The sequence below is a fragment of the Salmo salar genome, chromosome ssa14, assembly GCF_905237065.1.
Source record: "Salmo salar chromosome ssa14, Ssal_v3.1, whole genome shotgun sequence".
Taxonomy (NCBI): Eukaryota; Metazoa; Chordata; class Actinopteri; order Salmoniformes; family Salmonidae; genus Salmo; species Salmo salar.
The window spans coordinates 19,649,592-19,665,340 of NC_059455.1; the positions used below are offsets into that span (position 1 = coordinate 19,649,592).

Sequence of the window (15,749 nt, forward strand, 5' to 3'; positions counted from 1 at the left end):
AAAACATTAGGAAATGTAGCTAGCTTCGTTCTTTCTATGATAAACATGCAAACCCAATGGCCATGCTTTTTAATTGTAAGCTAATTGTGTGGCTGCTAGCCAAATAGTGTTGCACTTTAGTCATCTGATTAAAAACAAAGCCATTTTTTTACATTTTATTTGCATTCATTTATTTTGTGTGACGAGAAACTATAGTTTCACGACCCTGACCACTCTATTGACCGCAAATCACCACTTGACTTTCAATATACAACTCGGGTGAAATGGGTTAAAATGCAAATTTTGAGATGGTCTGCATTTTGAAAATGCTGATTTCTAAAAGCTAATGTGACCCCTGACACTTGTATGTAGGTTATGGATATTGGTGTGTTACTTAAACACAGGTTCACATTAAAGGCCTATTGGGTATGGAATCCAGAAGGAGAAGCCTGGTGTACACACTGTGGATTATCCATTTCTCAGGCAGCTTCCGTCTTTGGCTCAGGTGGATTTAACAATAACACACCTTAGCCATCAGTATGTCTGTTCGTTGGTGACGTGGGTTTTATGTTCTGATGGAGAGAGAATGACTCAGGGTAGCCGCAGCAGTGATGAAACCAAAGCGCCATTAAATGGGAATGAGTGACGGCGACGAATCAGCGGCTGCCACGTCGAACGCCTCGGCAGCAGTGTCTCTTTTTATTTTTTTCGACAACCTGTCGCTCCTCGTGACCCAGAGGCAGTTTGACAGCACAGATGGACCACAGAAGCAGCCACAGCCTTAGAAGCATCAAAGAGCAGTGAAGACTATGGGAGGCAGAAGCCCGAGGAGGGCATGCTGAATGTGCTGTGCGATGCCTGGGAATCGGAAACCTCTGGGAATAACCAGGGGATAGTAGACTCTTGGTTGGTGTGCTCTGAAAGCTCTGGGAATATCCAGGAGGTGATACAAGTAGTCTGTGTTGTGCTTGGCTCTGCCTGTGGTTGAGGAGGGGCAATATTAGCCCTCACTGTGTGCAGCAGGTGTGATGACTGTGAGCCCGGAGTGTGCAGGGCAGGATTGGATGCGCTCCTGGACTCTTTTCTTACTGTAGGCAGCGGAGAATAACTGTTACAGACATGCTGCTTTGCCTCAGGACTCTAGTATGGCTTTTACCAAAGCCCCCCGCTACAGCCGTATAGCTTGTGAGTCTTGTGTATGGAATTGGCAGAACAATTACTTATCTCTTGTGAGTATGTCCAGACTTCTCTTTGCCCAAAGCAGTGGTGCTCAATCTGTCTTGTTGTCTTGATGTCTCTTATGCCAGATATCTATCATTGTTGATTTTTACTTAATGCATTTATTATAAACTCCTGTTTATCAATGATGTAGCTATGGCTATATAAAAGTTTGTTCTTTGTCAACCTTTTTCTGCCAACATTTTGTGTATATTTTCCATGATTTCTTCTGTGGAACTGACAAGGAAACATTTAGGTTACACTAGCATTTTCTCACTGAGTCTGTTGCCTCAACTCAAAGACTAGGCTACTTGATAACTAGTAATCCCAGAAGGGATGTTCATCTTGTCACACAGCAAGCAGAAGTAACCTATATCACCAAACATTGTCTGCATGCATAGTAGTTTCTTCATACTGGCTTTCAGCTTTATTGTACTGTGATGAACACACATTTGTGGCCACTGGCCATTGCTATTTGCACTTTGGTATGTGTTTGATCACACCACAAATCAAACCCAGCTTTATTTATACTGCTCACTTCAGAAATGGTATGCAATGCAATGTGCTTTAGAGGACAAAACAAACAATGAAAATAAAGCTGAAATATTTTCATATTACTACACACAAACATAAAATTAAAAACAAAGAGTGACAAACTGAACGACTAAAAAGCACCCTAAGGAAAATCAAGTCTAAAAGATGTGTTTTAAGATCTCTTTTAAATATGTCCTCAGTTTCAGCTCCCCTCGGGTTCTCTGGCAGGCTAGTCCAGAGGCTGGGGGCATAATAACTAAAGAATGCCTCTTGGTCCTAGGCTTTGGGATAGTTAAAAGGCCAGTGCCAGAGGACCTGAGGGACCTACTGGTTACATAACTTAAAAGCATGTCTGACATGTATTGAGGTGCACAATCGTGGATTGATTTTAAAAACCAATAGAAGAATCTTAATATATTCTGAAACTCACAGGCAGCCAGTGCAGAGACCTTAAAACCGGTGTAATGTGTGCTCTCCGTCTGGTCTTGGCCAGTATCCGTGCTGCAGCATTCTGGATGTTTTGCAGTTGACCAATGGCTTTCTTAGGTAGACCAGGCAGGAGAGCATTATAGTAGTCAAGCCTGCTTGTAATAAAAGCATGGATGAGTCTCTCTATCAGCCTGAGGGCGAAACGGCCGCACCTTGTGATTCGAAATTGAGTTCAGAATCTAAAATAACACCTAGATTTTTTTTACCTGGTGTTGTCTTTATTGCCCATGATTTAAAATGGGAGACTATATTCGCTCTGTGCTTTGGCTCCAACAATAAGTACCTCGGTCTTGTCTTCATTTAGCTGGAGGAAGTTGTGAGCCTTTCAAGTATTTAAATCACTAATACAGCTAAAATCCTCTGACACATGTTAAGTTGTGTATCATCTGCGTAGCAGTGAAAATCAATGCCATGCTTTCTGATAACGCCGCCAAGGGGTAACATAGATAGATAGATAGATAGATATATGAACAGTACGCAAGGTTGAATGGCAGAGCCTTAAAAATAATGACTATTGTCAAATTCCTGGAGAGTACCTTCTCATTATTCCTTGATCTAGCCTATATTCTGCTATACTGATAGTATTCTTATACGTCTGTACTCCTGTTATTGTTGTTGAGCACCCCTCCTTTCTTTGTCTGCTGAAGCGTGGAGGCCTACCTGAACTCATGTATATAATACTCTCTTATCTTGTCTCCTGCCACAGGAATCTGCCAAGTTTTCTGACCTGAACCCCAATGCGAAAGCATGGGCCAATCACATGCTTAACCTGGACACCGCCACTGCGACTGGGACTGCGAACACACCTGCTCTCCAGCCATGGAAGGATGGCTGCGATAGCAGCTCGGCTGACCCTGGGCCAGAAGGTCAGCCATTTTAAGTACCGGATGGAGATAGCCACGGTAACGGAGGGACTGTGTCCCAAATGGAACCCTATTCCCTACATGGTGCCCTACTATTGACCGGAGTCCTGGTCAAAAGTAGTGCACTATGTAGGGATTGGAGTGCCATTTGGTGCGCAACCCCTGTCGTCACAGCGCAGCCATGGGTTGAATCATTTATACTCAATTTAGTCAGAGGGAGAGCTATAAATATTACCAACCCATCCTTCCTTCTAACACATAATAAGCAGAGTCATTTTATGTGCGGACGTTAAGATTAGCCAAGTTTAGCCGCCGTGGCAGTTAACAAGGAACTGGTGGGGACATGAAGGTGATCAATTAGGACCAGATTGACACATCTACATTTTACTCCTAGCTCATTATGTGAAGTTATTTGTGGGGATTACAGTAGTTGTTCATGGTATCCATTTTAACATCTAGATACTTACCTCCCTTTCCCCTTGTATAGATCAATGTATTACTAGTACTACATAACATGTAGGCCTATTGTTTCTTCAACTTAAGCCATCGCGGTATTACTAGCTAGTGTTAACGGCTTTGCTTGGTTGTCCCTTTGTTAGTCTGTCAAGGCTATGAAGCCAGTGAAGACTGTAGCTTGTGTTAACTGCTTGGATGGTTGTTTCCTGTTTTACTCTGTCCAGGCTATGAAGCCAGCAAAGACAAAGTGTTTGAGGAGCCCCTGTTGGCCGACCCAGATGAGCCTCCGCCGGTGATGGCAGAGCCTGCCCCCATGGCCGCCATCGTCACCCTGGAGGGCTCCGACCCTGCTGCATACCCAGAGTCTGGCCAGGAGGCAACTCACACAGGTGGGATCCTCAGCCACTGGAGTGGAGACCATTCACTTGAGTTGAGCAAAGCGTCTATGAAAGTGATACGCAATTATATAAATGGTATTCCGATTTCACTGCAACAGTGTGTTTAGAATATTAGAAATGTATGCATCAATGAGTTTGTTTTAACTTAAACAACCTGTACCTAAAGGGTACTGCGTGTAATATAATGAATGGGCTAATGTCACTAGAGTGCACTATATAGGGAATAGGGTGCCATTTGGGACTGGGCATGTGAGTTGAATGAAATGAAGGGTCTCGTCATGAAAGTGAAGGTTGTTGTCTGTCCCCCCGATGAGCAGGCAGTGAGCTCCAGCAGGAGAGCCGTCAGGAGGACCTCCGGGAACACCTGAAGAAGACCCTGGAGTTCTGTCTGTCCCGGTGAGTAACAGTCATACGACACACTGGTTGTGTCACAAATTATACCCTATTCCCTATATAATGCACAACTTTTGACATTTTGACCAGTACCAATAGTACTCTGGTCAATTGGCCCTGGGAAAAAGTAGTGCACTATATAGGGAATAGGGTGCCATTTGGGACATAGACATTGCCTACTACAATACAGCCAATAATGCACTAGGCACACTTTGTGCTACAGAAACCATATAATCTACAGTCGTGCAGCACAGAGGCACAGCTCTGCCATTACAGGATACAGAACCCGCCTGACCAAACTTTAATTGGCTCTTAGGGGAGGTAGCTAGAGGAGTAATGTACACCACCACTGTTCCATTTATTATGCTGTTCACCATACAGTATGTGTCGATGCCGGGCCATAGTTTTTGTTGATAGTAATCAAGTGCCGCCCATGCTAGAATACAGCCAGTGAAATATGTCACTGTGATGATGCACAATGGCCGCATACGCATTAGTTCACTTTGGCCCTTTGTGGGAGGCGTGTTCTAAATGAAAGCTTTATTTCATGCTGTCAAGAATTCACTGGTGGGTGCTGTGGGGAGGGAGGAGTGACTTAGGCTACAGGGAGTGACTTACCGTCTTGTCTCTTTTCGCTTACAGGGAGAACCTGGCCAGCGACATGTACCTTATCTCTCAGATGGATAGTGACCAGTATGTGCCAATTGTGACGGTAGCTAACCTGGACCACGTCAAGAAACTCAGCACGGACGTGGAGTTAATCGTTGATATCCTACGATGTAAGTGAAACTAGCGTTCACTGAACCTTTTCTGATAAACTTGATACTAACAGCAATTTTTGTTATTGAGACTAAAGAGACATTGCTGGGAATGGATGTTTCATTTGGATTGGTTTCATATGGATTTCAGTTGTATTAGTTAACCTTTGTACAACACCAATTCCTAGCAACATTTGTTACATGGCAATAAAGTTTTCAGATTTTGATTATAAATTCACTGGACTTGTATATTGCCCTGCCTCTGTAGCTCTGCCGTTGGTCCAGGTAGATGAGAAGGGGGAGAAGGTGAGACCCAACCAGAACCGCTGCATCGTCATCCTCCGAGAGGTCCCTGAGAGCACTCCTATAGAGGTATGTTCCCTCGCTAGCCTCCGTCTTAGTCCCAAATGACACCTTATTTCCTATGTAGTGCACTACTTTAGACCAGAACACTAAGGGTTGTGCACCACATAGAAAACAGGGTGTCATTTGGGACATTCTGTCTGGACCATTTAAAAAAAAAAAAAAAAAACCCACCTTCCGGAGACACCTGAAACCCCACCTCTTTAAGGAATACCTGGGATAGGATAAAGTATTCCTTCTAACCCTTTAGATGCACTATTGTAAAGTGGTTGTTCCACTGGATATCATAAGGTGAATGCACCAATTTGTAAGTCGCTCTGGATAAGAGCGTCTGCTAAATGACTTAAATGCAATGTAAATGTAAAAGAAAACAATGACTTCAACTGATTGTATCCAGTATGGCAGACAGTGGAAAGAAATCAGTCAAGTTTCAGCAAGACTAGGTCATTTTTGTACAAGCTCTTATGTGACTAGGCTATATGTGTGTTTTAACCAGGGCATTGTAGGTAATTTCCTGTTGTGTGCACAGCATACTACCTGAGGTGTACTCATTACTCCAAACAGTTGCAAAACTTTATTTTGCAACAAAAGCTTTCTATTGGGCAGATTCAGGTAGGTCCCTCCGTTGGCTGAACCTGTCCAATCGAAACAGTAGTTTTCGTTTTGCAGCTGTTTGGAATAATGATTACAACCCTGAGTCGTTTTCCTGGAATCGTAAGTCATACTGGTGTACATGTCTTTGTCAATTTATTTCTTTACTCATCTTCCATGTTGACACCCTGTTAAAAATGTAATGAGCTGTGTTCGAGTACCCATACTAACATACTACATACTTAATGAGTATATACTACATACTATATACTATTAGTTCATTTTAGTATAGTGTAAACGAACAGTATCCTTTCAGTTGAGCATACTAGCTCTTTGCCTGTCTACCGGTAGTTTATGCTGTTGTAATGCAATTTCTCGCTAGCTAGTTAGCATAACAAATTACTAGTAAGACATTTTACGATTTCGGGTGTGTTTTTTAAATTCAGTCTGGAGTGTCAAAATTCAGAGCGTTGTCAGTTTAATTCAGAGCGTTTCGCTCTCTGGGGGCACACTGGACGTTCGGGCCGAGGAGTAGGGTTGATTTGAGCGTGCTGACCTTATAATTGGTCGACCTCATGTTGTGATTTTAACGCCTTTACCGATATCGACTATATTTATATATATATATATTATTTGTAATAATGACAATTACAACAATACTGAATGAACAATTAACCCTTTTATTTTACTTAATATAACACATAAATAAAATCTATTTAGTCTCAAATAAATAATGAAACATCTTCAATTCGGTTTAAATAGTGCAAAAACACAGTGTTGGAGAAGAAAGTAAAAGTGCAATATGTGCCATGTAAAAAAGCTAACGTTTAAGTTCCTTGCTCAGAACATGAGAATATTTGAAAGCTGGTTGTTCAATATTCCCAGTTAAGAAGTTTTAGGTTGTAGTTATTACAGGAATTATGACGCGTCAACTATTTCTCTCACTACCATTTGTATTTCATATACCTTTGACTATTGGATGTTCTTATAGGCACTTTAGTATTGCCAGCCTAATCTTGGGATTTGATAGGCTTGAAGTCATAAACAGCGCTGTGCCTCAAGCATTGCTAAGAGCTGCTGGCAAACGCAGTAAAGAGCTGTTTGAATGAATGCTTACGAGCCTGCTGCTGCCTACCATCACTCAGTCATTCTGCTCTATCAGATCATAGATTTAATTATAATATAATAAACACATAAATAAGAGCCTTAGGTCATTAATATGGTAAAATACGGAAACTATAATTTCTAAAACAAAACATTTATTCTTTCAGGGAAATACGAAACCATTCTGTATTTTGTCGAACGGGTGGCAACCCTAAGTCTAAATATTGCTGTTACATTGCACAACCTTTAATGTTATGTCATAATTATGTAAAATTCTGGCAAATTAATTCCGGTCTTTGTAGGAAGAAACACAGTTCGCAACAAGCCAGGCTGCCCAAACTGTTGCATATACCCTGACTCTGCTTGCACTGAACGCAAGAGAAGTGACACAATTTCCCTATTTAATATTGCCTGCTAACATGCATTTCTTTTAACTAAATATGCAGGATAAAAAAATATATACAGTGAGGGGGGAAAAAGTATTTGATCCCCTGCTGATTTTGTACGTTTGCCCACTGACAAAGAAATGATCAGTCTATAATTTTAATGGTAGGTTTATTTGAACAGTGAGAGACAGAATAACAACAAAAACATTCAGAAAAATGCATGTCAAAAATTAGGGGAAATAAGTATTTGACCCCTCTGCAAAACATGACTTAGTACTTGGTGGCAAAACCCTTGTTGGCAATCACAGAGGTCAGACGTTTCTTGTAGTTGGCCACCAGGTTTGCACACAACTCAGGAGGGATTTTGTCCCACTCCTCTTTGCAGATCTTCTCCAAGTCATTAACCTGTTATGGCTAGGGGGGCAGTATTTTCACGGCTGGATAAAAAACGTACCCGATTTAATCTGATTATTAGTCCTGCCCAGAAACTAGAATATGCATATAATTGTTAGCTTTGGATAGAAAACACTCCAAAGTTTCTAAAACTGTTTGAATGGTGTCTGTGAGTATAACAGAACTCATTTGGCAGGCCAAAACGTGAGAAGATTCTCTACAGGAAGTACCCTGTCTGACCATTTCTTGAACTTCTTTGCCATCTCTATCCATTACAAAGGATCTTTTCTAATTTTAATAATTTAATTTGTGGTGCGGACTTGACTGCCGGTTATTGGAGGGAAACGATTTCCTCAACATCAATGCCATAGTAAAACGCTGTTTTTGGATATAAATATGAACTTGATAGAACTAAAAATGCATGCATTGTCTAACATAATGTCCTAGGAGTGTCATCTGATGGAGATTGTAAAAGGTTAGTGCATCATTTTAGCTGGTTTTATGGTTTTGGTGACGGCCGTCTTTGATTGACAAAACATTACACACAGCTATTGTCAATGTACTCTCCTAACATAATCTAACTTTATGCTTTCGCCGTAAAAACTTTTTGAAATCGGACAACGTGGTTAGATTAAGGAGATGTTTATCTTTCAAAGGGTGTAAGATAGTTGTATGTTTGAAAAATTTGAATTTTGACATTTATTTGGTTTCAAATTTGCCGCTCTTGAAATGCACCTGCTGTTGATAGGGTGCACCACGGGTGGCACGCTAGCGTCCCACATAGCCCCAAGAAGTTAAGGCCCTGGAGTGGCCTAGCCAGTCTCCAGACCTTAATCCCGTAGAAAATCTGTGGAGGGGAGCTGAAGGTTCGAGATTGCCAAACGTCAGCCTCGAAACCTTAACACCTCTTACATCTAGACGTTCCGCTAGCGGAACACCTGCTCCAATATCCAATGATGGGCGTGGCGCGAAATACAAATTCCTCTAAAATCCGAAAACTTCAATTTTTCAAACATATGACTATTTCACAGCATTTTAAAGACAAGACTCTCGTTAATCTAACCACACTGTCCGATTTCAAAAAGGCTTTACAGCGAAAGCAAAACATTAGATTATGTCAGCAGAGTACCCAGCCAGAAATAATCAGACACCCATTTTTCAAGCTAGCATATAATGTCACAAAAACCCAGAAGACAGCTAAATGCAGCACAAACCTTTGATGATCTTCATCAGATGACACACCTAAGACATTATGTTATACAATACATGCATGTTTTGTTCAATCAAGTTCATATTTATATCAAAAAACAGCTTTTTACATTAGCATGTGACGTTCAGAACTAGCATACCGGGGAATTTGCTAACAATTTACTAAATTACTCACGATAAACGTTCACAAAAAGCATAACAATTATTTTAAGAATTATAGATACAGAACTCCTCTATGCACTCGATATGTCCGATTTTAAAATAGCTTTTTGGTGAAAGCACATTTTGCAATATTCTAAGTACATAGCTAGCCCGTGATGGCTGGGCTATTTAGACACCCGGCAAGTTTAGCCTTCACCAAAATCAGATTTACTATTACAAAAGTTTGATTACCTTTTGTTGTCTTCGTCAGAATGCACTCCCAGGACTGATAATTCAATAACAAATGTTGGTTTGGTCCAAAATAATCCATCGTTATATCCGAATAGCGGCGTTTTGTTCGTGCGTTCCAGAAACTATCCGAAATGGTAAATCAGGGTCGCGCGCATGGCGCAATTCGTGACAAAAAAATCTAAATATTCCATTACCGTACTTCGAAGCATGTCAACCGCTGTTTAAAATCAATTTTTATGCAATTTATCTCGTAAAAAAAGCGATAATATTCCGACCGGGAATCTCCTTTTCGGTAAACAGAGGAAAAAACACAAAGACGGGGGCGGCCAGTGCACGCGCCTAAGCCCACTGTCCCTTGATCGGCCACTTGAGAAAGGCGATAATGTGTTTCAGCCTGGGGCTGGAATGACGACATTCAGGTTTTTCCGGGCTCTGTGAAGAGCATAGGGCGCCAGTGGCGAATTTGCCAATCTTGGTGTTCTCTGGCAAATGCCAAACATCCTGCACGGTGTTGGGCTGTAAGCACAACCCCCACCTGTGGTCGTCGGGCCCTCATGGAGTCTGTTTCTGACCGTTTGAGCAGACACATGCACATGTGTGGCCTGCTGGAGGTCATTTTGCAGGGCTCTGGCAGTGCTCCTCCTGCTCCTCCTTGCACAAAGGCGGAGGTAGCGGTCCTGCTGCTGGGTTGTTGCCCTCCTACGGCCTCCTCCACATCTCCTGATGTACTGGCCTGTCTCCTGGTAGCGCCTCCATGCTCTGGACACTACGCTGACAGACACAGCAAACCTTCTTGCCACAGCTCGCATTGATGTGCCATCCTGGATGAGCTCCACTACCTGAGCCACTTGTGTGGGTTGTAGACTCCGTCTCAAGCTACCACTAGAGTGAAAGCACCGCCAGCATTCAAAAGTGACCAAAACATCAGCCAGGAAGCATAGGAACTGAGAAGTGGTCTGTGGTCCCCACCTGCAGAACCACTCCTTTATTGGGGGTGTCTCGCTAATTGCCTATAATTTCCACCTGTTGTCTATTCCATTTGCACAACAGCATGTGAAATGTGTTGCTTCCTAAGTGGACAGTTTGATTTCACAGAAGTGTGATTGACTTGGAGTTACATTGTGTTGTTTAAGTGTTCCCTTTATTTTTTTGAGCAGTGTATATACTCAATTCACGTCACAAATAGTACAGTTTGGTATGAGTATTCGAACACAATGACTAATTTGCTTAAACAGTGTTTGGAGGTTTCAGCTATTGTGCAAGTGGGTGGTTATCAAATTTAATGCAGTGTGACAAATTAAAGGGTGATGTTTTTAGCAGTTTAGAATTCCAAACCTTTTAATGGTGTTATTTCAGTCTGAACTGTACTCCCATCGGGGAATATTGACAATATTTGTCATTGATAGGGCCAATTTATTTTTGTTTGTTGGATACAGATAGATATAAGAGTGAGTGTGTTGAAAAAGCAGTGTGCCAGATTCGAACCAATGCTTGAGCAATGTGCTCCAGAGGCAGTGGCTTAGACCGCCCTAAGCTTTTCAATTGAAACCAGGAACTTGCTCACATTTCCTGTGGAGTTTTGGCATTACTAAAGGGATAGATCAGGATTTTGGCAATTAAGTCCTTTATCTACTTCTCCAGAGGCAGATTAACTCATGGATTACATTTTTGTATGTCTCTGTGTCCAGTATGATGGAAGTTAGAGGTAGTTTTGCCAGCCAATGCTAACTAGCTTAGCATATGCTAGCTGTACCCGACGACTTAAATCCTGAACTATTTGCTCTTGTTTTGCAGGAGGTCGAGGCTCTTTTTAAAGGAAAGAACTTACCTAAATTCATCAATTCTGAGTTTGCCTACAATGACAACTGGTTCATCACCTTTGAATCAGAAGCAGATGCACAACAGGTAAGGAACATTCTGGAATGTCGCACCATTGCATGATCATAGCTCTTGATTTTGTATTTTTTCCCCTGCACGTCATAGCATGCTTTAGAATTGTAGGGCTGGTCTGTGTTTGGTTTACAATCGCTAGTTGTGGCCATACAGGGTTTTATACTGGCCTTGAGCTTACGTCCTTCTCAGAGGGTATACAAACTGAAGATATATTTGGTGCTGTTTCTGAAGTGTTCATAAACCTTTTCTTTCTAGGCATATCAGTATCTTCGTGAAGAAGTGAAAACCTTCCAAGGGAAACCTATTAAGGTAAGCTAATTCATGTTTTTTGTGTTAATTAAGGTGAACTTCACCCATTTACTGTACTTTATGGAGTATGGGGGTTCAGAACCTTTTTCTGTCTACATAACAGCAACAAATGCTTTCCCCAAAAGACTTCCAGTGGATAACACAACAATTCAATCTACAGTGTTTGTATGGGTTCATTTAGAGTTGACGTGAAATAATACCCTGGAGAAATGTGGCTAATTTATTCAAATCTCTGTGCACCGCTTTGAAATGCCTGCTTTGAATATTTGTTTTTGAGGAAAAATCTATTTTGTAAGGAACTCTAAATTCTAAACCCTAATCAGGCACGGATAAAGGCGAAGGCAATTGCTATCAACACTTTTATGCCAAAGAATGGCTACCGCCCGGTGGAGGTTCACCCTTACGCTCAACAGCAGCAGCAGCAGCAACAGCAACAACAACAACAGCGTTACACCTCCTACTACATTCCTCCAGTGTACAGCCCTCAGCAGCAGTTCCCCCTCTACAGCCTCATCACTCCACAGGCCTGGTCAGCCACCCACAGCTTCATAGACCCTTCACTGGTGAGGATAACAGTCATGCACACACCTACAATACAGACTAGGGTTGCAGAATCCCCAAAATTCTGATTGGGAAATTCATGGATTTTATGCTTTTTCTCTCCTGATTCTGGGAGTCTTCTAACCGGTGTTTCTGGAAAACCTGGGGATTTCAGATACAAATAAAAAATATATAAAAATGTTTGGGAAATTACCAGGATTTTTCAAACCTACCACCCACAAACCTACAAGACATCAATAGAGATATTTCATAACTTCACTGTATGATATGCTACTAGAACTCCTATAAAAGTAATTGATTTTGTGTTTCTGTCTATTTTCAACAGGTTACATCATTTCACAACACCCAATTCATCAATGGATTTACAACATCCCATAGTTTTAAACCAGCGACATCTCCTCTTGCTGGTGTTAGGCACTACTCTCCCAGGAATAGGTGGGTCCACTGATGCTCCATCTAATGTATACGATACTACCAAGAATGTCCACATGACTGTGCTTGTATTATAGAAGGAGTAGAACAGGTATCCCCATTCAAGTCAATAATGCCATAATCATCAAATCAAATCAAATTTATTTATATAGCCCTTCTTACATCAGCTGATATCTCAAAGTGCTGTACAGAAACCCAGCCTAAAACCCCAAACAGCAAGCAATGCATGTGAAAGAAGCACGGTGGCTAGGAAAAACTCCCTAGGAAAAACTCCCTAGAAAGGCCAAAAACCTAGGAAGAAACCTAGAGAGGAACCAGGCTATGAGGGGTGGCCAGTCCTCTTCTGGCTGTGCAGGGTGGATATTATAACAGAACATGGTCAAGATGTTAAAATGTTCATAAATGACCAGCATGGTCAAATAATAATAATCATAGTAGTTGTCGAGGGTGCAACAAGCACGTCCGGTGAACAGGTCAGGGTTCCATAGCCGCAGGCAGAACAGTTGAAACTGGAGCAGCAGCACGGCCAGGTGGACTGGGGACAGCAAGGAGTCATCATACCAGGTAGTCCTGAGGCATGGTCCTAGGGCTCAGGTCCTCCGACAGAAAGAGAGAATTAGAGAGAGCATATTTAAATTCACACAGGACACCGGATAAGACAAGAGAAATACTCCAGATGTAACAGACTGACCCTAGCCCCCCGACACACAAACGACTGCAGCATAAATACTGGAGGCTGAGACAGGAGGGATCAGAAGACACTGTGGCCCCATCCGATGATACCCCCGGACAGGGCCAAACAGGCAGGATAATATAATGTGTGCTCATTCCAATTCTATGGAATGATGTAGGATCTTTAAACATTATTGATCTGAGTTTCTTGTGGAATCTTTCAGGAATCACACTCACAGTAAACCTCACCTGAGGCCCACAATACCCAACGCAGATCAGCGTGGCACAGGGCTCCTGGACAGCCCCACCATCTTCAACTTCCCCACAGAGCGCATCCTGAACGGGGTGCCCCGGGGTTCCCCCCAGACAACACGGCTCCCGAGCCAGAACAGAACCAGGTTATCCCCCTCCACCATGACCTACCCCAGGAGGGACATCGGTACGGGTCGGGTGGAGCCCGTCAGCACCGACTACTCACTGGGCATGGGCCGGGGAAGGTAAGTGATCATCCACTATCTGCATGAGCTTCACCACCATAGACATCCATAGTTTGTATCCCAAATGGTACTATATTCATTATTTAGTGCACTACTTTTGACCAGGGCCCATGGGATCTGGTAAAAAAAGTAGTGCGCTGAATATGGTGCTATTTGGGACGCATTATAATTTTACGAGAGAGAGGATGGCGCTCAAGTTTTGGAATTGTTGAAATCTCTAAGGCTAAATTGTGCTTCAAATAGATAAAAAATATGTCTGTGAATCTTTCAAATGTTCTCTCTCTTAAAGGACAAATATTTATGGTTCTAGGAAAAAGAGGGATGACAACAAGTTTACAGTAAGTACATATTTTTTGAATATCTCTCCTCTTAAACTAGTCTTTGACTTTGAGAAAGATCCATCAGTACTGATGCTGCAGGCTGTGACATCTCCTGACTGAATGTTTGTATTGCAGGGATTTTGTAGGTACGGTTGTCAGGCTGGCGTTAGCACCCAGGCCTACATACTGCGCTCCTTTTGACTAGCCCGATAGGCTCTAGTCAAAAATAGTGCTCTATGAAGGGAGTAGGGCGCAGAGGTTGTTTTCTCTGACTCACTGCATTGTGCCGACTGGTGTTGTTTAGCGAGTGGCCACCCAGTCTGACGGTGTTTGATGCTGTTTTGTTGTATAGAGAGTGGCCACCCAGTCACCCCCTCCTCAGAAGCCCCCGTCCCCCAGCTTTGAGCTGGGGCTCTCCAGCTTCCCCCCCCTGCCTGGGGCCGCAGGCCACCTCAAGACCCCTGACAACATGTTTGAGAACAGACTGGCCAGCATGGTAATAGGAGCCACAAAGGTCAGGGCCAGTATTTACTACCACAAGCTGTCATCTCCAGGCCACCGTCCTCTGTGCGTCCCAAATGGCACCTTATTCCCTATATAGTGCTCTACTTTTGACCAGGGCCCATAGACTTCTGGCCAGGGAATATGGTGCCATCTGGGACGCAGCCAAGCTCTCATCTCCAAGCCAACATGGTGAATCACTTAGCTCAACATTTCAGGTTTGCTGTCAGTAGGAACCTGATGTTGTTTTTCTCATCCCGTTCCAGAATGTAAGCGTTGATGCCAGCGCTGCGGGCGCCCTCCTCCCCTCAGGAGGACCCAAGGAGCCACTGAGGACTTTCACGTCTCCACAGCCCCCGAGCCTCCTGCCCGCTGCTCCCCCAGCCCTGACCCTAGCACCAGCCTCTGCCCCTGTCACCACTCCCTCCCAACCCGCAGAGTGAGTATATGACACGCGTTTCAAACCCCCCCCACACTATTTCCATCATAATGTGCAAACACCATGCGATTTGTATACAAAAAACATAACTTATTTTGTTTTTCATATCATACAGTATATTTTCTCTCACACTTGTCTCTATTTCCTCATCAAACATGCCAAACACCATAGACACAGTAGTTGTTGATGTCAAAATAGCTTGGTGTAGAAAAAATGAGCAGAACTGACTTAGCAGCATTTCATGTCCTACACGTCTTTGTGAATTAATTGTGAGTTCCTGTGTGTGTTTCAGGGAAGTGAAAGTTCCGGAGGCGAAGCTGAAGGAGACCCGGGTCTCTGCGGAGCTGGTCACTGACACCCTGTACACCGCTAGCAAATCTGTTCAAGTCAATGGGGCTGCTACAGTAAGTACTGGTTCACCAAAGCATTTAAACAACCAGGTGCAATTATTGATATTAGCTGATCTAGATCTTTTGATAGGTATAGATGCTGACTTGTGGTTGGTAAGGACTGTGTTTCTTACTTTAATGCATGTCAAACCAGGGTGCATAGTCAATGCCCTATGAAATGAATCGGCTACAAGCTAGCTTTTTTTTTG

At 42.8% G+C, this 15,749-nt stretch overlaps 1 protein-coding gene across 4 annotated transcripts in view; it reads left to right on the top strand.

Moving 5' to 3' along the window:
• LOC106568826 (la-related protein 4B) overlaps positions 1-15,749 on the top strand; it is a 28,061-nt gene that overhangs the window by 6,779 nt on the left and 5,533 nt on the right. For 2 of the 4 annotated variants that reach the window (XM_014139525.2, XM_014139524.2), the window contains exons 3-16: positions 2,927-3,086; positions 3,764-3,928; positions 4,255-4,333; positions 4,973-5,109; positions 5,357-5,460; positions 11,322-11,432; positions 11,676-11,729; positions 12,053-12,292; positions 12,616-12,725; positions 13,619-13,891; positions 14,181-14,229; positions 14,564-14,725; positions 14,979-15,151; positions 15,444-15,555. In XM_014139525.2, the coding sequence (XP_013995000.2) occupies positions 2,927-3,086; positions 3,764-3,928; positions 4,255-4,333; positions 4,973-5,109; positions 5,357-5,460; positions 11,322-11,432; positions 11,676-11,729; positions 12,053-12,292; positions 12,616-12,725; positions 13,619-13,891; positions 14,181-14,229; positions 14,564-14,725; positions 14,979-15,151; positions 15,444-15,555 (1,929 nt within the window). The remainder of the gene's footprint in view (positions 1-2,926; positions 3,087-3,763; positions 3,929-4,254; positions 4,334-4,972; positions 5,110-5,356; positions 5,461-11,321; positions 11,433-11,675; positions 11,730-12,052; positions 12,293-12,615; positions 12,726-13,618; positions 13,892-14,180; positions 14,230-14,563; positions 14,726-14,978; positions 15,152-15,443; positions 15,556-15,749) is intronic. The other 2 variants (XM_014139526.2, XM_014139527.2) reach the window with 2 other exon arrangements.